At 44.9% G+C, this 24,507-nt stretch overlaps 1 protein-coding gene across 7 annotated transcripts in view; it reads left to right on the top strand.

Annotated features, from left to right (window-relative positions):
- LOC147030398 (rho GTPase-activating protein 12-like) overlaps nucleotides 1–24,507 on the top strand; it is a 111,327-nt gene that overhangs the window by 74,278 nt on the left and 12,542 nt on the right. For all 7 annotated transcript variants that reach the window (XM_085874405.1, XM_085874404.1, XM_085874399.1 and 4 more), the window contains 5 exons: nucleotides 381–500; nucleotides 1,169–1,267; nucleotides 6,892–6,969; nucleotides 17,791–17,925; nucleotides 22,898–23,003. In XM_085874405.1, coding sequence (XP_085730531.1) covers nucleotides 381–500; nucleotides 1,169–1,267; nucleotides 6,892–6,969; nucleotides 17,791–17,925; nucleotides 22,898–23,003 — 538 coding nt within the window. The remainder of the gene's footprint in view (nucleotides 1–380; nucleotides 501–1,168; nucleotides 1,268–6,891; nucleotides 6,970–17,790; nucleotides 17,926–22,897; nucleotides 23,004–24,507) is intronic.

The following is a 24,507-nucleotide window of genomic DNA, read 5'->3' as shown; positions in this document are numbered from 1 at the left end:
ACGAAAGCAAACTTCAAGTGCTGCAGTTATGGCAGACGTGCATTGTGTACCTGGTGGCATGTGGGATCTGATTTGATGGAATCCTTTGCTACCCTAATCCTGCTAGCATCCAAGGAATGCACATTGCAAATTGAGCAAATTTATTAACCTTTGTGATGACACAGGAGGTTGAGCACTGCTTGGCACTTGCCTGACACATCAGGGCCTGTGGGCTTGGAAACCCATCCACAATATGCCCTCAGCTCTTAGCAGCCACTGCCTCGGCCGACTTCGCTGCGACCAGCATGTCACATTCACTTTGCATCGTCGTCGTTTTACCAATTCCCACTGGCATGTCTGCTTTGACATTTAATTCCACCTCCCATCTTTGTTCTCCACAGCGAGCGAGCGTTCGCTGGCTAACCCCGAGGTGGATAGGACGAGGGTGATCCATAAATTGAGGAGGTTCATGACACGTCGGCCAACGCTGCAGTCCCTCAAGGACAAAGGCTACATCAGAGGTGAGATAACATTGTGAGCAATGTTGCGGGTACAGCGTGACTAATGTGGGATTGTGTTACATATTGCCATATGGTCGGAGGTAGTTTAGGAGAGTTTGTTGTGAACAATAGCTCGTTGTGAAATTGAACGCATTGTGAATCGAGTATAAATACCTGACTGCCCGTTTTGTGCTGAAAGAGTTTGGCCCTCTTCGGCCCCATGGAAAGCATCCAGGCAGTGTTTTAATCCATTTGTCCACGATGAGGGAATACTTAGCATCTGTGTTCCTCAGAATGGATGCAAAATCCCAGCTTGCATTGCCCAGAATTAGCTTCAGTTATGTTACTACTTTTGGAACAAAGGCACAAAAGTTCATAATTGGCAAGATTTGCTTGACTCAAAGCTTCGCTGAAGTTTCACACAAAGTGCATTGTTGAACTCTGTGCAGTCAAATTTGCACGATTCAAATATAGAGGGTCACCAACCTCGTCGATACCTTGAAAAGCATATGCCGCTTGCTTTGCAGTAGCGATTTGTCGGTAACATAGCAGTCGATCATTGTCGTACAATGTATAGTTTTAGCTACAGTACAATTTATTATGTAGATGTGCTTGTAAAATTTGAAATCCTGCAGTGGTGGTGCTTGCTTGTACATCCTTCCAATCCTCCCTGATTCTTGCATTTGCAGAGCAAGTATTTGGTTGTCCATTGGGCACACTGTGTGAGCGCGAAGCCTCCACAGTGCCTGCATTTGTACAGCAGTGTATCAGTGCTGTCGAGACACGAGGTAAAGGCTTTGCTCTTGCTTTGATATGAAAGTTCATCTCATTCCTAGATCCACAGCAATCTTTTTCATTTTATGGGATTGTAGCTAATTTTGTTGATGTAAGCTGACTTTTTCACTGTTGAGATTCACAATGATTTTCAAGATGAATTCGGCGAAGTGAGGTTGAGGTCGTTTATTCCTTATAAATGAAAAACACTGCAACCCATGCCGACAGAACACAGACTTTTTGGAATGTTCGCTGCATTTGCCATCCAAACTTTGTTTTAAAAAATCGCACCCGTCTTCGAAGGAAGCGGTTCATTTTGGCATTCTTAATATGAAATCGGCAAAGCCGAGAAATGAATGAAACCCATACAAATTACCTTTTAGAACCCTTTAGAATTACTCTTTGGAAATACTCGTGGGCCTGTTGGTCCATTGGACCAAATTTTCATTGGTCTTGAAGGCGATTTGTTGCAAACCTGCCTGCTGGACTACTTGAGCATTGGTTTGCTTTTCACCAAACCCAGATGTGCTTGGGTGAGGGTGGAGATTATGCGGTCATTATGATTCTTCCCAAATTATACTACTACTACTATTGTTAATATTATTTGACTTGATTAATATGTGGTTTGTTCAATGTTATTGGTTTTGGTGTTTATTCTGTGAATAGAATGTCATGCCATGGAAGGACCTATTAAGCTGCCCCATACAACTTAACATGGCGTGCGTTTAAAACATGGGAATTCTTCCTGGTTCTTATCAGTGAATTAGCCTAATGAACTCAGGAGATCATGATCATCATCTTGGTGTATCACATTGCACATCAGAATGCTCCAGGAGAGCTCCACAAAACACACACACACACACACACACACACCTCATCCATTTATGGTGGGGCCTTGGTCTTGTGGGTCTTTCATGGTGTTTGGGGTCTCAAAGGGTCTTTAAAGGGTCAAAATGGTCCATTTTTTTCATCAAAACACTGTGAGAAAGGTGGTTTTTCATTTTTGATGGCTGGATAGGTGGAGATAGCGAAACGTTGAAGCGGCTTCACCGCTTCACAATTCTCCATTAGTAGGCGCTCTGACCTATGTTGAGAGTTTTGTGTCAATCGCTGAAGTGGTTGCAGAGAATTTTTTTTTTTTAAATCGAACAAGAAAGAGCAATCGGAGATTGCAGACCCTCAACAGGACTTTTGTGTGGCAAATAAATGGAAGGATGTACTAAATGAATGGTCAATGATTGCAAATGAAAGGTCTAAATGGTATAGTTGTAAATGTGTAAAAGTCATCAGTCTGAAAAGTTGCAAAGATCAAATTGTGCAAAGGTCTAAATGGGACTTGAGGGCCAAAATTGTCTTAAATGTCAAACGGTTGAAGGGGTGTAAAGGGTCTTAAAAGGGTCTAAAGGTCAAAGGGATATACAGGGTGTTAAGGTCGAAAGGGGTCTTTGGGGTTTAACAGGGTCTATTGGGTCTGAAGCATCTTAAGTGTCTTTTGGGTCTTAAAGCATCTTGGGAGGGGGGTGGGGGTGTCTTGAAAGGTCTTATTGGTCAAAAGGGTCTTGCGGTTCTAAAGTGTATTCAGGATCTTAGGGTTTGAAAAGGTTTTATGGGTCTGAAGTGTCATATGTGTCTTGTGGTTCTCAAGGGGTCCAAAGGTATACAGGGATCTAAAGTAATTAATGCACAGACTCGCACTCTGTATGGTTAAACAGACAAACAAACAGACCTAAATGCAATACCATCTCCTCTGGCGAGGGTAATGGAAGTGAAAAGGTGAGGGCGAAAGAAAAAAGTTTGGGTCTTGACTGACGTTCCACAACATTGTCAAGGATGGTTGTGGACCCCCATTACGAGTACATAAAGAGTAATTCTGCTGAGGCCAAGCGAAGTGAGGTCGAGGACGTTTATTCCTGATGCGTGAAACACCCGGCAACCCTTGCCTAAAGAAAAGCCTTTTTGGAACACCATCTGTATTTTCAATTCAATAATTATGTAACTTTGTTTAAAAAAAAAAAATTCTCCATGAGTCGGTGCTCCTATGTTGAAAGTTGTCAATCACTCGAGCTGTTGTGAAGAAAGGAAATTTAAAAGAGAATGAATGTGAAAAAGTGAGGGAGGAAGAAAGAAAAAAGAAGGCCTTGGCCAAAACTCCACATGGTCAAGGTTGATTGTGGATGCCTATTATGAGTTCATTTTTTTTTTTCCATTTGTACAGTTATACACAAAAACACAGATCTCTCGTCATGACCAGCAGGCGTCTAATCCCCCTCTACTTATCAGAGCCTCCTCCCATTCCCCAAAAACAAATCCTCTTCCTGCTGTCATACCACGAAAAAAACTCAGGACAGTTTTATCGGTGTCCTCATTGCACAGCGGAGCCTTGAGATGTCGTGCTGCATCATCTTGATCGCAACTGATGGAGAAGGGTTATATTTTCATAACCAATCATTCCTGAGAAGCAAAATGCACCTCCACACACCATCTTTATTTACAGTTACTGTTTTTGTGTATACACTGTCAAAGCTCGTATGAGAGCTAACACAGAGAACATACAACAAGGGTAGCAGGAGAAAAGAGGGGTTGGGGAGAGAAGGAAAAAAAAGTATGGAACAGAGACCTGAGGAGATCTGTGGGATGGGGAGGGGTACACAGGGTAAACAAGATGGATACCAGAGGGACTTCCAGGTCCTTAAATGACAGGACTTTCAGGAAGGAAAGCAAGGAGTTGGTTTGGGGTGGATTCGTGGGGGTAGAAAAGATTGTGTACTTGGATGGGGGAAGATAAGAGATGGTGGTGAACAGCTATTTTGAAGACCTGGAGGGAAGAATGGGATTGAAGAGAGTGTGGAAGTTTGTTCCAAAGGTGGGAAAAAGAGGAATGAAAGAGTGAAGGTGAGCAGTGATTCTTGATTTTGGTAGTTTTACGAGAAGGGGTTGCTGGCGGACCGAGAGCGCCTTGAGGAAATATTGTGGGGGGGGGACATGTATCAGACAGGACGGGGGGAGGCTGGGGAGGAGACTGTAGAAGACACAGACCACTGACCTGCCAAGACAGAGAGACAGACAGAGACAGACACACACAGACACGGCCTCATTACGGGAGATACCAATGATCCTAAATGCCTTGTTTTCCACAGCATGAAGCTGAAAGAGGTGAGAGCAGTACTTCATTAGTAGGATTTCCCTTCCATGAGGGAAATGCGAGTTGTTTCAGGACAACTGCCTCGCCACAAGCTTCAGTGTACCATGGGTGGGAGGAAGCGTCAGACAAGTGAAGACGAGATGGGATAAATCTGTGCATGAGAGCGAGCAAGTTTCTTTGAAACTATTCCCAGGACGAGTTGATGTCGGATGGTGTAGAGATAGGAGACCAGTCTCGAAGTTTGATAGCTGCTTGAAGTCCTTGCCAGTTGGCCTGAGTGAAATTCCAGACTCGACGGTGCTGAAGTTGTTCTCTCATAACAGCCAGAGTGATGTTTACTTTGACGAGCATGTGGTCAGATGAACCGACTGGAGCGGAGGAAGAACAGCAGATATTTTTAGCAAAATTGGTCAAAATCAGATCCAGAAAAGATGGAGTGTTGTTCGAGATCCAGGTCGGGAAGTTGACAGATTGTGTCAGTCCCAATGAGTCAAAGGAGTCTTTTGTTGAAGTGCCATGGCAAGTGAGAGAGTTACCCACACCCAGCCAACTGGCATGATGACAATTGAAGTCACCACATATGAGGAAGAGAGGGAGAGTTGGGATGAGAGGATAGAAGTTGGTCCATGTTTTCGGAGAGCGAGATGTAAATGGAGTCGTCACTGTTTGGATGGTACAACACACATAAACTTGAGGTGAGAGTGGAGGGGAAGCCTTGGCCAGAAGTATCCTGGGGGTGTGGGGGAGCGAGGGATAGAGTTTTGAATGAAGAGAGCAACGCCGCCAACAGGACGAGGCTTAGGTTTGTCATTCCAGAGGAGGGCGTAACCAGGGAGAGATATTCGGGAGTCAGAGACGTCTTGAAGGAGGAAAGTTTCTGTTAAGCAGGTTATGTCTTGTTTGTCAGTGGCAAACTGTGTGGAAAGATGTCAGGTTTGAGTGAAGGCCCAAGATGTTTGAGGTTCACACTGTTAAGGAAGAGATCGGGGAGGAGGTTTTGGGTGCAGGGTGGGAGGTAAGGAGAGTTGTTGAAAGAGTGTGGGGGATTGCAGAAGAGCTAGGGGAGAGGGTTAGATAAGGAGAAAAGGCTCGGTGGTGATGGGTTGAGGTACAGTGAGGAGTAATAAGAGAGGGAGCAGAGGGCGGTTGAAGATTGGAGGAGGTGGAGTGATGAGATGGAAGAGAGAGAGGGTGGGGGATGGAAGCAGCTTTGTGGATGTGAGGAGGGGAACTTTGAGAAGGGAGAGGTGAGGGGGGAGTTTTTGAGAAACGTGAGAGTGAAGCTTGGAGGCGGAAGAGTGTGAAGGTTACTTTTAGAGGGAGGGAGACGATGAGAGCAGGCATGGCGAAGGTGCAGGAGGGCGATGGGAGAGGTGGGGAGAGGGGAAAGATGAAACTTGGTCGTGGTTTGGTGAAGAAGTGAGCGGGCAGGTGGAGGGTACAAGATTTGAGGGGTTGGGAAGGGCGGGAGGTGTGCTGAGAGGAAGGAAGGAGCATGTTTGTGGTGATGAGAGTACCGATTCAGAGAGTGAGATGTCTGTTAGGTTAGAATGGAGCCCACAGATGTTAGAACACCACACACTTTGGGACAACAGAAGAGGAGCTGACACTGAAGAGGTGCCAAGGTCGGAGGTTGGATGAGGGGAAAGATGGGAGGGGTAAGGAGAGGGGATAACAGATGAGGGGTTATGAGGAGGTAGATTTAAGTAGATGGAGTGAATTGGCACTGAACTTGGAAAAGAATGATGATTGGAACACGAACATACATTGCAAACTGGGATTTAATTTTTTTTTTCAGTCAGAGGTGTGATTAAAGATATTATACGAGGGATGCAATGAAGGAGAATTAAGAGAATAGAGAAAAGAAATGTAACAGTGGGACTTTTTCGACACGAGATGAAGGAAAGGTTGAATTGAAAACGGCTTTTTGAAGAAGAAAAAGGAGAGTAGTGAATTGTGATAAATTACTGAGAACCACACGTGTGAAAGAGGAAGTTGTACCATTTTAAGAGACCTTTTTTTTAAATTTTTTGGAAAAGGAAAGGTTGAAGAATAATACACCCGAGCGGGTTTGACGGTCCGCTCGGATACAAAACTTGATGCAACCGAGTGTTGATCAACCTTCGCGACAATGAAAAGTGGAAACAGAATTTAAATTGAACTTAAAATAACCGCGTGAAGCCAACGTGGAGAATCGCACCAATAGATTGAAAGCATAGTGCAAAATAGCTTGTGTAGACTTGGCAAAAGATACCAAATAAACTCTGAAATGAGCATTCTTCACTCTTCAGTCATCAACTGTTGTAGGATTGCTTGTTTCCTGGTAATTTGTTTTTCCTCCATGCTATGAGATTGAGCAGTTTAATTGAATGCACAGAAGATTTGCTTCAACATCGGGAGGTGTGCAAGGCCACAGTCAAGTTGATGCTTGTGTATGAAAATAAACATCTTAATTTTTCCATCCCCGTGATGACGTCTGAATTTGTTTGCTTGCAGGACTCGACATTGATGGAATCTACAGAGTCAGTGGCAACCTGTCGTTGATACAGAAGCTCCGCTTTTCTGTAGACCATGGTAAGAACCATTGTAGGAAGCATCCAATTATTCTGTAGTTATTGGTGTTCCAGATATCTAGGACATGGTAAAGGAGCAATGACTACTATGAGCCTTGACATTTGTAAGGAAAATCGGTGCCCCCCAAGAGAAGCTGGTACCCAATAAGTAAAAGCGAGTACAGTACCCTAACCTTGCTTGCTGCTGCATGTTATCAACACATCAGCAATGGAAAGGCATATCGTGCATACAATTTAAGAATTTGTTTGATATTGTAAAATACTTCAAATGGATAATCGTTTTTATTGCAGGATATAAAATGAATAGCTTTCTTGCATATTTCTGCAGCAGAGGACCATCATGATATGTCGTTGTGCTGTGGATTGACAGCAAAATTATGAACTAAAACTACGTATATGCCTGAACTTGTAACATTTGTCTTGCGAACTTAAAATTGCCATTAACTATTTACGAGTAATGAAGTGAATGACCAATGACATTTGTATCGTAAACCATTTTTATGATTGGCCAAAGCGATGTATTCAAGACCAAGTACTTTTTCCTTCGATTCAAGATGTGTTAATTTGGGTGCTCAGGGGAGAGGATGGTGGTGGTCTTATCCAAATGTGAATGTGTTGTCAGTGTTTGTTCATTACAGTCTTCATCCCTTTTTCATGGACAAATGAGTGGCAAATCTTTTTTGTTTATTGTTGAGCTGCCTTGAATTACTCCCTCATGGGATGGCATGTCAGTTCACTTTCTGGGGGGAATCCATTCCCCACTGATGATGGTCAGGGAGCCAGAAACATGTCCGTGGTTCTTATTAACTGGTAATGGGTACCGACAAGGTAGAAGTCACAGGTACCCCTTGTTAGTCAGGACCTCTGCAACAAGTGCTGGTGTGGCATGGGGGTTCATGGTCACCATTACAGCATGTTGATGCACGTGCGCGCTGGTTATCTCAAGAAGATGGAGTAGAGTCTTCCCAAGGCTTGAAGTATCCATCTCCATTTTAGTAAGTGATTATGATTCATGGACTTGGTGAGAAGCTATTCCCACAAATTACAAGTGAGAGACGTGATTAGATCTTGTTATTTGTATGTTATCTGCTATTGGCATTGCATGTGGTACATGCTTGGGAGCCTCATTGGTGCACATTTCTGTCTACAGTGTCAATGATGATTCGCCAACAAGCGATGAAATCGGTCTGGTGGCTGAGAGGATGTGCAACATTGTGATTATCATGTGTGTGCTCCTTCTGAATGTCTGTCTGTCCAACTGCAGCAGGACCTGGGTAGGGTTTGATCCAGCACCGGGCTTACCTTGTATAGCTTTTCTTGGTTGCTTTATGCAGCTTTCTTTGGCTGGAAGAGCATGGTGATTAATCTAGTGCAATCCCAGTCACTGAGGTAATTGATTATGTGAGAGCTGATAGGTTATTCCCTCCAATTATGGGTGAGAGGGCGATGTATGTGTGTATGTACGTACAGGTGGTGGACAAAAAAATGGAAACACTTGTGTAAATGAGACAGCAAGTATATTGAAAGCAACTGCTTCATGTGTTTATGTGTTAATTTAGTAAATAACATCTGAGCATGCTTTGGGTCATAATATAAATGCTACACAGGCCTAGTTGCCTATAATTATGGCTAGCATGGCTGCAAAAGACCTCATTGACTGAAAAAGGGGTGATTGTTGGGGTGCATTTAGCAAGAGCTTCAGTGACGGACAGCTCAACTTGCTGATGTTTCATGAGAAACAGTATCTAAGGTGATGTCGGCATGGAACTCTGAGGGAAAGAGATCACCAGCAAAGGGCAACAGTGGGAGGAAGCACATACTCCAGGATCATATCTGTGTATTAATTTGAAGTGCAAAGCAAAGACGGTGAGCAACTGCAGATAAATTGACTGCAAATTTAAACCTGTGGCGCGAGCTTCAAAAAACATTTTATCAAGAACAGTGTGCCGAGAATTCCACAGGGCGGGATACCATAGTCAGTTTGCAGTGTACAAACCACTCGTCAATCCTGGCAATGCAAGTTTGCGAGTCCAGTTGTGCAAAGAGCACAAACAGTGGAGTAATGTGACACGGTAAGATGAATCATCCTTCACCGTGTTCTCAACAAATGAGTGCATGTGTGGCGCCAACCTAAAGAACTCTACTTCCCTGAATCCTTGGTTCCAACAGTGATGGGTTCTGGTGGTTCTGGCATGATTTGGGTGCACTCTTTTCCTCAGAAGGCAAGGTCAATGCCAATCGCTACTTAATGGTACCACGTGATCATCTTCACCCCATGTTGCAACATTTCTTTCCTGCCGGTAGGGGCGTCTTCCAGGACAACAATACCCCCACCCACAGAGCATGTGTGGTCACCCAATGGTCTCATGAGCATGACACTGATGTTATCCATATGTCATGGTCTTCTCAGTCACCAGATCAGAACCCAATCAAGCATTGATGGGATATTCTGGAACAATGCCCGAGACAGCTTTTTCTGCCTTCATCAAACAGGTGAGTTTTTATTGACTTTCTCATGGAATCATGGTGCTGCATCCCTCCTGCAGAATTCCAGAAGCTAGTGGATTCTATGCCATGATGCATACAGGCCGTCCTGGCCACACGTTGGTGTTTCGTCCACCACCTGTGTATGCCCCAAGTAAAGACTTGTAAAATCAAAACGATCCATGCTGATTTCCCCCAAACTTTAATTGATTCAATGTTTCGGTGAGCAACACATACCAAGATGTGCCTCCACTAACCTCTCTCAAGAGTGATGAGCAATGCATCAAAATCCCCCTATGAACCCAAAGTTGGGGGTTGGCAAAGCTGGACAACCAATCTGCGAAGCACTCGTGAATTCTGATTGTTAGCACATTAAGAAATTAAAATAAACAACTAATGTAAACCAATCATACACTGATAACTCAAAATGCTCAGATATGATCAAAGGATGATGAACTTCATTAAAAGTAAACACCCTTCAATGCAATCCCATGTGCCATCAGATAAATGTAATTGTGGTCTTAACAGCATCAGTATGTTGGGCACATGACAGTGTGTGGCAGAAAGGTGAGGAGGATGGGGGGGGGGGGGTTGGTTCAAAGAGTGGTTCAAATTCTCATGACAAATCTACCACCTCCTGCATGATCGATGTGACCGTTTCCTCTTCATGCCAAGCGTCTTGAAATTGTCTTCTTCTTCTGTTGGGGTCGAAACCAAAATGCTAACCCTATTCCATAGAGGTGTGTGCCCTGCATTGAGTTCATGTTTGGTCATGACAGACCTATTGGGATAGTTGCAATCGAAGGCCTTGCATTGCGGTGTTCAGCAATGGATTAGCCTAAGGTACTTACAGTCTCTTGCACATAATGGGCTTCACAATAACAGGACACCGCGTACACCACGCATGCCCTGTCCTTCCTCATTGGCTTTTCTTTGACCTTCATCAGAGCTCTCCTGATTGTGAATACAGGTTTGAAGCTTTCCCTGGCTCCTGCCGTTTTCAATGCTCTGCCGATCTTCTGAAATGCACCAGAAATAAAAGGCACAACACAAAAACCCTTTGGCTGTTCTTTCATTCATAACCTGTTGTGTGGGTCAGTCAGGATAGTTTTTCTTTTTGGTAGCATGCTGTCCAGGTAACTGTCTGCCTTCAACATGCTGTAAAGTTTTTCCACCCCATCATCTTGTCTTTGCTTGTAGATAGTAGATCACGTGCTCCTTTTGAAATGGTGTGCACCACAGCTCTTATGTCCTCCATAGGATGGCAAGAGTCGAAGTTGAGGTTGCAGTCGGTGTGCGTGCTGCTGTTCCATCTCTGCCAGTACAACCAAGTGGGGTGGAGTACAACGAATGTCATGTGGATGACACATTCGTCATCTGTCCCGCCGAGACTGTTCGCCTCAGACATGAGGCTATAAGTAAAACGTTTTCCTCCATCAGCTTCACTGATGAGGAGGAGCAGAATGGAGCCCTCCAATTTCTGGACATACTTGTGATGAGGGATCCCAAAGGAGCCCTCATCGCCAAGGTTTACAGGGATCCCACAAACACTGACCACTGCCTCAACCTTGAGCACATTAGCTCTAACCTTGTTCTCCAAATAATGTTTTATGATATTGTAATTGTGACTTGGATCATTATCTTGTTGGAAAATAAATTATCTTCCAATGAAATGATTTCCATTGAAAACTGCATTGTGCTGCAGTATCTGCTTGTAGCCTTGTACTTTTCCTTTGTTAGTGTCCCAATGATTTCAAGAGGTTTTCCTCCCCCAAAAGCTGAGATACAACCCCAGACAGTCAGAGCCTCCCCCGTGAAGAACAGCAGGCTGCAAACATTGCATGTCGTAATGTTCTCCAGGTCTTTAGCATACCAACTGCATCAATTGGATCTAAAAAGTTCAAACTTCGATGCATCAGAAGAGAGTACCCAATTCCATTGCTCAGTTGCCGAATCCTGGCGTTGCCTTGTGAATTTCAGTCTTTACACTTCATTATGTGGTCTCAGAAGTGGTTTGGTTCTTTGCTGCATCTCTGCCATGGAGACCTGTTTCAATCAGCATTCTGTGTACAGTGCTGGATGAGATGTTGATGTTGATCAGGCCTGGTGACATTTCATCTGTCAGCTGCTGACTTTATTTTATTCTATCACTTAAGATGAGTAACTGCAAGTACTTGTCTTGCCTTGGGGAGGTTTTCTGGGTCTACCTGGTCTTTTCTTTTCTTGGACTGAGCCAGTTTCTTTCAGGCATTGCAAAGCATACCTCACACCATTGTTGATCTTCAGCTTTTCTTATGTTTTCTTCGTAGTGTGTCCTCCTGACAGAGTTTGGCTCTTCACATGCTGTTCTGTTGAAAGTTTCTTCTTTGGCACCATTCTCAACGCATTCATAGACTTTCAAGCAAGGGAACAAGCTGATGAAACTAATTTGCATCTTTTGTTTTGGTTTCTTGTAATTCACATTAACATAACTGGTGTTGATTACTTCATATACATATATATATACATATATATTTTTTTTTTTAATTTACTGCATAAAAATCCACAAACCATTTCCTGCGTATTTTCTTTGTTGTAAGTGTATATTATTAGCACATGATAATATTTAATATGCCTGGTGTTGGCTTAATGGTTATGGTGGTGGGCCTGGGATCTTAGGGTCCTGAATTCAAATCCCGCTTTGTTGTTGAATTAATACCAGGTGTGGTTGACTCGGCATGTAATCCTTCCGAGGGCAACAAAATGAGTAACAACTTGCCGGGATAATTGAGCCATTCGAGTATCTTGCGTTGGAACGGCGACCCTCTCAGGATTGTGCCCAATAGCCCAGGAGACTGCTTTGGCAGCACTGACACTCTGTACAGAGTATGATTCTGATGGATGGATGGATGGATGGATGATAATATATGTACAGTATTACATGGCAACAACAAAACTTTTTTTATTTCATCATTTATTTTATACACTTAAAGGTAACTGTGATATTAAATTGACTTTCACAGAGATTTGAATGATTATTTACCTTGCACACTTGTAACTTCCCACAAGTATTTAATGGTGAGTCAGGTCAGGGATGGGAGCCTGTGCCGGAGCAGCACGTCGCTGCATCGACTTTCCGCCGGTACTCCAGGGGCCTCTGTCTGACCACCCTCAAGGTAGATGCCAGGCGTATCCACATCTTTTTGTTTGAGAGGCTGATTAACCTGCTGCAACCACGAGGCACGTGGTCGGTCCATTGGCCTCCTCCACTCACGATGCTCCCTCACTGAAAGAATCTGGTGAGCAGGATCAGCATCAGGAAAACGAGTCGCATGTCCATACAGCCGCAGCTGACGCTCATGGACTATGCAGGTAACAAATGTCATTTGAGTCTCTCTCAGCAACCACTAGTTGGATGCAAAGTCCACCCAGCGATGGCCAAGGATTCTGCGAAGAGACCTGGTACTAAAGGAATCAAGTCTCCGTCTCAGATCCCTGGTCAGAGTCCAAGTCTCGCATCCATAGAGCAAGACTGGAAGTACCAAGGACCTGAAGAATTGGACTTTCGTCGTCCTGCACAGGTACTGACAGTGCCATACCCCATGATCCAGTGAATCCATGACTCCCCTGGCCCGACCCAGACGTTTATTGACCTCTGGCTCGCAGCCAGAGGTAAATAGACCTCTGTCAGAGATCTTGACATTCCCAAATGATGCACCGCAGCTTGAGCTCTCTGACATCCTCCCTGGAATCCGGTCCATACAAGTGCTGAAAAGTGTGGGGGCTAGTACACACCACGACAAACTCCATTAACAGCTGGAAATAAATTGGAAATGGTATCACCACATCTCAAAGCCTTCTCAGTACCAGAGTACAGTTCAGACATCAGATTGATCAGTTTTGGTGGCACCCCACGAAGACCAAGAAACCTCCAGGAAGCATCCTGATTATTTGAATCAAATGCTTTGCAGAGATCAACATAGGCTGCAAGCAGCCCCTGCCGAAACTCTCATCTGCATTCGGTGATGACCCGAAGAGCAACGATACGCTCAATCATTGACCTCCAGTGTAAAGCCTGACTGCTCTGGGCACTGGTGCTCAAGCATATGGTGGTGAATTAACCCTATCGAGACTTATCCGAGCAAAGACCTTGCCTTGTCCCGAGAGCAGCATCACCCCTCGGTAGTTGTTGCACTCCTGGAGCCCACCCTTCCTTTTCTTGAGAGCAAGAACAAGGCCCCTCTTCCAGTTAGTTGGGATGATGCCTGTCTTCCAGGCAGAGCACAGAACTGCATGCAACGACACGAGTGCAGCATTTTCACCAGTCTTGAGAAGTCCAGCATGGATGCCACAGATCCCAGGAGCTTTACCCCCATTTCAACCCATTCACTGCAGCCTGTGTTTCTACAGCAATTCCTTGGGCATGGTAACCATCAGTGACCAAACCAATAGTAGGTGTAACCACCCGCCATGATCTCACCACTATCCGGTTTCCGAACTTTAGAGAGTGCTGCAACACCGATGTCCAAACAATTGAGCTCAGATGATAACAGACAGGTGATCATCCTCTCTTAGGGATAGGACATTCCAGGCACCCACTCGAAGGGACCGCCTCAGGTTAACCCAAGGAGACCGCCATCTGGTGGACGACACCTCAGCAGCACTCTGCCGTAAACTGCCGCAATCTTACCTAGGAAGGTTACCGTGTGCTTTTCCTCATATCATCAAGGAATGGGGGTCCCGAAGCTTTGCTCTAATCCCATCATCCGGTGAGCTGCTCTGCGAAGAGCAGCAGCACAGGCGGTACTCCCACGGAGTGATTTTTCAGCTTTCTTTGCATTTGTGGGTTTTCCGGAATGTTGCGCTTTCCGGTGGCTGGAGTGAAAATCCTGCCACCGACTTCCGAAAAAAAGTAACCCATTTGCAGGAGGACATCCGCAGACACAGTTGGGCAATAAAAATGACTGGCCATTGGCTCACAAGGAGCTCCTCTGCCCTTTGACAGGTTTTTTTTTTTTTTTTTTTTTTTTTTTTTTGTATACCTTGGTCGAGGCTCGTATGAGAGCTAACACACAACTCACAGCAAGGAGGCATGAGACAAGAGGGGCGGGAGTGGAAGGGACAAAACAGTGGGGAACAGACACATTAGGTGAACTGTGGAAGGGAGAGAGATGGGGATGGGACGGGGAACATGGCGAAGAGAAGATGGACATTTCAGGGACTTTCAGGAAGGAAAGCAGGAGAAATGAAGGAAGATGGCTTGGGTGGATTATCGGGGGTAGAAAAGATCGAGGATTTGGATGGGGGAAGATAAGAGGTGGTGGTGAACAGCTGTTTTGAAAGCCTAGAGGGAAGAATGGGAAAGAATAGAGTGAGGAAGTTTATTCCAAAGGCGGGAAAAAAGAGGAATGAAAGAGTGAAGATGAGCAGTGATTCGTGATTTTGGTAGTTTTACCAGAAGGGGGTTGTTGGCGGACCTTGAGCGCCCTGTGGAAATGTGGTGGGGACAAATCGCAGAGAGAGCAGGGGGGGAAGGCTGGAGAGGAGTCGGTAGAAGACAGAAAGACCACCGACCAACCTGCGGTGATTGAGTGAGAGGCCCAAAGACTCAGCTTCATTGCGGGAGATGCCGATGATCTTAAATGCCCTGGTTTCGACAGCGTGAAGCCGAGAAAGGTGGGAGGCAGGAGCACCAGCCCAGAGGGGAGAGCAGTACTCCATCAGGCTACGGACAAAAGCTTTGTAAGTGGTCAGGAGCTCAAGAGGGCCGAGGAAGGACTTAGCACGATGGAGGATTCCCAGTCGGCGACTGGCTTTTGAGGCGAGGTTGGAAATGTGACTTTCCCAGGAAAGGTCATGGCAGATAGTGAGACCTAGAAGCTTGAAAGAAAAGACTTCTTCCAGAGGATTGTTGAGAAAGTGGATGGGGGGGGTTTTCCAAACGGTCCTTTCGAAGAGACATAGTGAGAGTGTGAGATTTGTCTGGATTGAAAGACATGTTCCATGTGTTGGACCAGTTTGTGATTTTATCCAGATCTGCAGTGAGTGAAGAAGCTGCTGCTTGCCGGTCTGAGGGATGACAGATGGTACGGCAGAGGGTGGAGTCGTCGGCAAAGAGAAATAGAGGATTTTCCAGAGAGTCTGAGAGATCATTGATGAAAACCAGAAAAAGAACAGGGCCCAGAACGCTACCTTGAGGAACTCCAGCCTGCACAGGAAGAGGGGATGAAAGAACTCCATTTAGGGCCACACGTTGACTGCGACAGGAGAGGAAGTCTGCGAGCCATGAGTGGAGATGGCCTTGAATACCATGGGAAGAGAGTTTGGTGAGTAGGGCAGGGTGCCAGACTGTGTCAAAAGCACGTGATATGTCCAGGGATACGGCTCGGATTTCCTGTCTGGCATTGAGGACCTCCATCCATTGATGGGAGAGCAGAAGCAGCATATCCAGGGTAGAGTGACCTGGTCTGAAACCAAATTGATGATTGGAAATCAAGCCATTGGAGAAGAGGAAGGATTTCATATCTGAGGCGATGATGGATTCCATCACCTTGCTGATGATTGGGAGAAGGCTGATTGGTCTGTAGTTACAGGGATCTGTTTTTGCACCTTTTTTATGCAGGGCAGTGATGTTAGCAGATTTCCAAGCAGATGGCAGATGACCTTGGGCAAATGAGAGGGTGAATAGAACAGAGAGAGGGTGAGCAAGAGCAGAAGAGCAGGCTTTGAGGACATGTGGGCTGATGCCGTTTTTTGTTTTTAATCCTGCTGGGTGTCCATATCGTACACCCTCCTCACCAGGAAATCTGGTGCGGGAGACTGTTGAGTGTTTAGTTGCTGACAACCGGACCATAAAACAGATTGGTACAAGTTTACATGGTACCTGTAGCAAGTTTGAGATCTAATCTGGCTTGACCTGACATCACAGCATTACATAACAGGGAGGAGCTCCACAAAAGTGAAAAGACCCCAAACTTTCACACACACACACACACACACACACACACACACACACACACACACACACACACACACACACACACACACACACACACACACACACACACACACACACACACACTCTGTCTCAAAAGAAGAGGCTATTCCGGCTATCAGGCCTGCACTATGCCAGACCAAACAAATCTGTGTGTGTGTGTGTGTGTGTGTGTTTCTCTCCAAGGGAGAAGGTGTTTTGAGGTAGGTTTTACGGCACTATGATTAGAGAAGTGTTTGTTTTATCATCTACAGACAATATACAGTGAGTGATAGGAAGTTGTAAACGGTGTACAATAATAAATGTTACACTGCATATTTTATGTTTTGCATGCTTACACATACAGTCAGACCTCTGATTCAGGAACCCTGTTTATAACCAAACCTTCAGAGCATGCTTCCTTGAATGCATATTTTCCCTGTATTCACGATCCACATTGCATTCACGAACAACATTCCAGGTCGTGGAGAGATTCACTTTCCTTGGCAGTGATATTCATGTCTCTGCTGGCTGCGAGTCAGAGGTCAACAGACATCTGGGTCGAGCCTGGGGAGTCATGGATTCACTGGATCATGGGGTGTGTCGCTGCTAGTACCTGTGAGGGAGGACAAAAGTCTGAGTCGTCAGGTCCTTGGTGCTTCCAGTCTTGCTCTATGGATGTGAGACGTGGACTCTGACCAGGGATCTGAGACGGAGACTTAATTCCTTTGTTACCAGGTGTCTTTGGAGAATCCTTGGCTATTGCTGGTCAGACTTTGTGTCCAACGAGCGGTTGCTGAGAGAGATCCAAATGAGATTTGTTACCTGTATAGTCTGTGAGTGTCAGCTGTGGCTGTATGAACATGTGGTTCGTTTTCCTGACGCTGATCCTGCTCACCAGATTCTCTCAGTGAGGGAGTCTCGTGAATGGAGGAGGCCAACGGGCCGACCACGTGCCTCGTGGTTGCAGCAGGTTGATCGTCATGTCAAGGAGATGGGGATGGGCCAGGCATCTGTCTGGGGAATGGCCAGACAGAAGCTCCTGGAGTACCGGCGGAAAGTGGACGCAGCGACGCGCTGCTCTGGCACATGCTCCCATACCTGACCTGACTGTAAGGGAGGAAAAAAAAATTGGATAGACAGAGACAAACAGACAGAGATAGGCAGGCAAGCTTCAATGCATCTGAACTTTTGTTCAGCTGATTTACTGCATCATGACTGAGGGAAAAAACCAACACCTCATTCTTAAATGAAGTAAAACTTAAGATGATCAAGGCACTTTTACTTTTCATTTAAGTTATGAATGGATCTGAATTTTTGATGAACCAGCATGTTATTCAGGTTAACATTAATTGTGGAAATATTGCCTCCATTTATTTATTACAGAGGAGGAACTTGACCTCTCCCACAGCCAATGGGAGGACATACACGTCATCACTGGTGCATTCAAGATGTTCTTCCGAGAGTTGCCTGATCCACTCTTCACTCAAGCTACGTTTGACCAATTTGTTGATGCTATTAGTAAGTAATGCCATGTCTGTCCAGTGTTGCATGTGGGGAAATGTGTCCTGGTCCTACCCATACCTGCTCTGTTTTCCTTGCATTGCTCTAAGACCAAATAATCATGGAGCTTGTACATAAATCACATGTTGGACAAGGAATTTGGGGAACACCAGTGTACCGTTGCATAAATTATATTGGAAAGGGACGAAAATGGCACTCGGTAGAGTGCATACCTCATAGTTGGGCAGATTAAGCCATTTTTTGTTTCACGATCGACCAAATGGTGATGCAAGCACCAAACTTTGCATTTCCACCCCCTTTGGGTGACTTGTTAGGAAAAAAAACAAAACAAAAAATAACATTAGCCACTTGAAAATCCAAGATGGCCACCATTTTTCAATATGGCCACCAATTACAGCCAAGCATGACATTTTCAGCTATATAACTTGATAAAGGTCTCCAATTTGAATGATCTTGGTATTCGTTTTGATGTTTTTGACCATGCTGATGCCGATTCTACATATTTGAGGCCTTTCAGATGCTTTACCTTGTAATTTCTAGAGTCATGGAATTAAACCCTGTTAATGATTGTTCCCATCAGTCCAGGCATGTGTAACTGCACAGTGCTGTACAGATGAGGCCAGAGCAATAGCCTTTGCACTTTGCGTGACATTGTTTTGCATCCACATTTTGTCAGTTCTTAGAAATTTTTTACAATAGGTGGAAGGGTACTCCAGTAGATCTGCCAAACTTCAGTTTGTTGTATCCATCCCCAATCAGCAGGACTGAGTTTCTGGCTGGCACACTATTGACTGGCTCCAGTTGCATTCTGCCTGGTTGGCAGCGCACTTAAAATGTTGCAGGAGGACAGCTCAAGTTGGTGGGATGGATTCTTGTGAGCAAAAAGTTACAGCCATGCATTATTCACATTTGTCGTAGTATCATACATTGTGATGACAAATTTCTCAAGGATCTCAATGTCGTCATCTCCAACTGTTGGTGGATACTTACTAAGTTGTTTGAAGATACTTGATCTCTCATTTAGTCCATAAGCCCAGGCCAGAAATTCCACTTGTCGGTACCATCTAAGGAAACCAATCCGAGTTATGATTTTTGAATTGGTGTATATATATAGATCATATTTTGATGTGATAACCATTGCAGACTGGCAGCTTATTGGTAGTTATCATCTCGGGAATGTACCCACCCTCCGCATAATGAAAGCCAAAAAGCAAACTCGGAAACATTCACTAATGATGCAATTGCTGTTTCCACATGGAGCTAGAATGAACTGCAAACCACAAATACATGTCTGAAATGCTTTATTTATACCATCTGAATAATCCTGTCAGTCATTCCTGAAGGCAGAATTTGTTTTATGGCAGAAAGGGGCGAACAATAGGGCATATCAAAATGTTGCTGATTAGTGATTTTCAGTACATTTTAATTTATAATATTGTCATACAAGTTCCCTGGGTAGTGCTACTGAACCGCAGTAGCCTACAACATGCACATGTTGAATGAGGAAAACATTTATGAACATTTTACAAGTTTTTACCACAGTTAAAGGAATTGCCCTTCCCCTACCCTAGTTCCAACAAGCATCCAAAATGTGAAATTTATGGATAACCCAAATTTCACCACGCTGCTGTGGCATGTTTATGTACTATGTTTTACTCATGCATATTTGTAGCCATGAATGTCCTTGTGATTGTGCCAAAACATTCACACCATGGATCAGTAGTCTAGTCTTCATCACTGTGATCAGCATCAGAGTCCTCGAGGTCTACAACCTCTTCCTCGACATCAGCGGGCTGGTTGCTACAGGTTCGCAACTTGCACATGTCAGTGCACTTCGGGCTATTGGCAAGACACGTGCACTCTGGGAGTTTGCACGACCGTCCACACTTGCAGGAAAGCAGTTGCAACACTGCATCCGGTGCTGGAGAACCCTGCATCCACTCGATGGCCAGCTTCCCGTCATCATCAGTGGTCCATCCACAACCCTTGGGACTTGGAACATCGGGTTGGCATTGCAGACACCGCCTCCAAATAGCAGCCTGGTAGTTTGCACGGAGGACGTGCATGAAGAGGTAGTCTTCACATGGTAGAAGCTGACTGGACTCTATCTCTTCCCGTCTGGCACAGAAGAGTTGATGTCGGAGTTCATTGACTTTCGTGGTGTTGGTAGACGGCACGTACATGTGGCAGGTGACCTTTTGCAGCTTCTGAAAGAGCTCGGTGGATACTTCCCATGAATGACCGAGCTGACTGAAGGCCTCTTGGTAGGTCTTATCCGACTTCATTTGCTTCAAGGCGCCCATCTTTCCCTGGCCTGCAAAGGCACTGACTGTATCACAACCGCAGAACGCGTGCAGTCCAACCAGCGCATCACAGACACTGTCTCCCATCGATCTAGAAACCGTGTGTGGGTTTGCGTACCACACTTCTGATACACGGGGCATGGGATGTCCTTATTGAAGGCAAGACACAGCACGAGGACATCTGTATCTTCGGCAGTGATCACCACAGCCTTGTACCCAGCCTCTGCTGCATGTAGAGCATGCAGAAGCATTCGGGTGTCTGCTTCCTCTTGTGTGGACTTCAGCTCTGCCACTTCCTCCCAGTGGTCCTTGGTTTTTTTGGGGGGGGGGATTTTCCCCCCAAAACGTCAATATCTCAGAATGGTAAAATGGTAAAAATGCAAAATACATACACTAAGCTGCTCTTCTGGAACGGTTATCACATATTGAAATAATCATATAGTCCCTACCAATAACTTAGTAGCCCTAAAGTTTGGTTTCCTCAGATGGTACCGATATATGCCTGGGCACATGGACCAATTGCACACATTCCATGTTTGCCATGCAGACTTCTTTCCTTTACTATAGAATGCAGACATGATATAAACCATTGAATACATGGAAGAAGAGGATTCCACTTGTCTTCTCGGGGCCAATTGTAGAAACTGTCATGTATTGGAATCAGATGAGTTCCTTTACCAAAGGCAATCCACAATTTAGGCAAGCCAAGTTTTTGCATGGATGGCAGAGTAGATATCGCTATGACTACAGCATCTGTCATTTGCCTTGATCATGAGGACTTTTTTTGCGTTCCATTAATGAATGTGTGGAATGTACAAAAATACATGCATCTACGTCTTCATGGGTACATGGAGCCACATCGTCAAAGCTGATCATTTGATTGCTGAGTGCAAGTTCTTCCTTCGTCATGCTGAACATATTTGGTGTGTGCATTTCAGCAATTCTGTCTGCAAGGAAATGGAAGAGTTCTGTTTTGTTGTTGGCATCACACAGCAAGCTCTGTCAGTGTTTTGGTGTCTTGTTGGTTTGTGTCACCCTCCTTCTGACTCCCTTTCCTCGCTTCGTTCTGGTTTGAAGAAGTTCAACAAGATGAGATTTCTGACATGTGTGTAGCTTCCCATTGTCACTCAAAGCAGCAGGAACTGACGAGTTTTCATACTTGACTCACTTAAGTCGCACTGCCTGCTCTGGCATGATACGAAGAGCTGTGAGAAGAGGCAACGGTCTTCCTTAAGTACCTTGTGATTGAAGTTGGTGGCAATGCATTCTTGCTTGTAGAAGTTAATCTTGTTCTTCTTGAGAGGTTTATGGAACAATAATTGTTGTGGGCTTTCTAATCCCTTCATCAATTAATGGAATCTGTTGGTGCCTCTGTCAGTGTGTGCTAATTAATGAACGCTCAGGTGGGTAATGTCCTTGGTGTCGATAGTGGGCAAGTCACTCGACTCCTCCTAGAAAGGCTTGTCCGTGTCGTGAAGAACCGTGGTGAGCTTGCCTCCTTTCTCAGAATACTCTTTGTTCCTGCATTGTTTGCTTGTGATGGCTGGTATTTTCTGTTGCATCTTTAGCACCTGATGCTACCTCATACTCAGCAACCAGATGGCTTTTGACAGTGAGTTTAGCCATGATAGTAACTACTAGTAAGCAGAGCATAAACTGCATCATGGTTTTTGTTTTTATTTTTTAAATGCTACTGTCCATAGCAAATGCTTGTGACTGTAAACCCACCGGCGGGGGGTTTACAGATGATAAAACGAGGTCTCGAGTGTGCAGAATTGGCTTCGGCATGGTCAAAAACATCAACATGAATACCAAGATCATTCAAATTGGTTACCTGTGTCAAGTTATATGGCCGAAAATGTCATGCGAGGCTATGATTGGTTGCCATCTTGGATTTTCAAGTGGCTCATGTTTTTGTTTTTTTTGTTTTCCGAGTAAGTGACCCAATCAAAGTTTGGTGCTTGTATCACCATTTGATTGATTTTTGACACTAATCTGCCCCACTATCAGCCAGGCTGAGCAGTTTATGGTTTGTATCCCACTGATAGGCCAGATCTGGATCTGAACCCAAATCCAATGAGCTTGTTAGTGTCACCGATCCAACTCATCCACCAAGTTTTATTCATTTATTAAAATTTAAATTATTGTTTCATTATTTATTTATTCATAACCCATCCACAACTTTTTGATATAGATTTTGCTCTATATTGTTTTTTGCCCTATCTCAATGATGAAGAATCACTTTAAAAAAAAAAAAAATTATAGTATCTGGATGTGGATATTCACCAAAGTCTCTAATCAATTCGTCCTTGTCACACACCCAACCTGTCCACCAAGTTTCATCCGAATGGATCCATAACTTTGAGATATCCTGCACAGAGACAGACAGACAGACAAATGGGTGAAAACATAACGTCCTTCCACCTTCAGTGGCAGAGGTAGCAACACTGTTTCCACCATAAGCTTTGAGTTCAGATGGAAATGCTAAAAGGGCAAATCCAGTTTGGGGTAAATGCCCATTAGCGAGCGGAGCTCCGGTATAGAATTGATATATTCAACCTCACAACTGATTTTTTTTATTTTTTTTATTTTTTATTTTTAGGAGCTGTGTGATTGAATAAGCTTTCATTAATCATGATCATGCTGGAATGGTTGTTTTTGTGCAGAAATTAAGGATTACAGTAATCGGTTGAAGCGCATCAAGAATACTATCAAAGCACTACCAAGAGAAAACCAGGACACCATGAAGATGGTTTTCAGGCATCTCATCAAGTATGCTGCACACCACTATTCAGTATTCCCTTACTTGCTTTCTTTGTATACATGCCAACTATTCCATTTTCATTACTTATTTTATTTTCTAAAGCTCATGGTGGTGTGATACACGTACACATACACACTCTTCTGAGACAAATGGAGGTAGATACTTTGATACCTGGTTGGTCTCCGTTCCACCTCCTGAAACCCACCCGTATGTGGAGATCGTAAATCGCACGCATGCATGCGTGCGCACACACACCCACACCACACCACACACTTTGAGATGTGGGAGGGCTTCGGTCCAACTTTTGAAATTCATATATGGAGATAATAACCAATGACACACTCAAGCACACATTATGGTGTTGTTGAAGTTGGCACGCAATTGCCTCGTCACACCATCTCACTCACCGGTTTCCCCGCTTGGGTCCACTGGTGGCGATCCTGGGGCCCACGACCTTGGTGGTGGAGGGAGGACCCTCGTTGAATCCCGAACATGCTTGTAGAGCCCTCGATGATCGTTGTACTGAGGAGCGGGTGACGAGTGCAGATGGTCCTGTGGGCCAGGCGGAGAGGATGGATGTGAACCCGAAGCAGTGCGGCGTTGGTGCCTCAGTCGTGACCATTGAGCCGTCTGTGCGGTGATCTCCGAGGTGACAAACCCATGCCGGGAAAGGACAGGACGTCAGCAAATGAAACTTGTGTTGAAAATAAAAGAAAATGAAATGAATTATGGGTCACGGACCCCTTATAGTGTGTCGGTGCGGCAGCATCGTGCAGGCGGACTATGCACTGCTACGAGTCAAGCCTGCATCTCCTCCAGTATCATTCATGCAGGGCAGTTGAAGAATGCCAGCACTTGTCTTCTCCTCTGGTTTAAGTGCTTTATGTCCTTCTGCCTTTCCTCACTCAGGATTCCAAAGCTCTGGAAGAGGGCCAATGTTGTGGCCACCCTAAAACTCAAGCCCAGAGATATCCCAAAGAGTTACAGGATATCACTGCTATCTCTCCCATTCAAGGTCATTGAGAGTGCCCCTGCTGTACATTGTGTACACATCAGACTTCCCTGGGACAACAGGTACTAAGCTTGCCTACGGTGATGACCTTGCTATCCTGTATCCGAGCAAGTAGAGAGGGCCCTCCGATCTCGTTTAACCTCCAATCTGGAGGCCTTCCGACCTGATGAGCAGGGGGGCTTTAGGCCCAGCTGCAGTACCTGTGATCAGGTTCTTGTCCCCTCCACCATCATCGAGGCTGGCTTCTAAGAAAAAAAAGATGACAACCAACTTGGTGGACCTGTCAATGGCTTATGACAGTCTGGCTCCTTCTCAAAGTCTCGAAAGTCTTCCGCTGTCAGAAAACTGACTACTGTTGGTATTCCTTGGTGTCTGAAAGATCCGCGTTGGCCTCAACGGCAAAATCAGCCATTTTCAAACACGAAACGATGGCCTCCTTCAAGGATCTGTTACAAAACAGTCGTCTGCACCCACCATCTTGACAATCACACAGCAAATGC

This window comes from Eptatretus burgeri, chromosome 3 (assembly GCF_056783735.1).
Source record: "Eptatretus burgeri isolate ZD-2024b chromosome 3, Ebu_testis_v1, whole genome shotgun sequence".
Lineage (NCBI taxonomy): Eukaryota > Metazoa > Chordata > Myxini > Myxiniformes > Myxinidae > Eptatretus > Eptatretus burgeri.
This window is presented reverse-complemented; position numbering and strand designations above follow the sequence as displayed.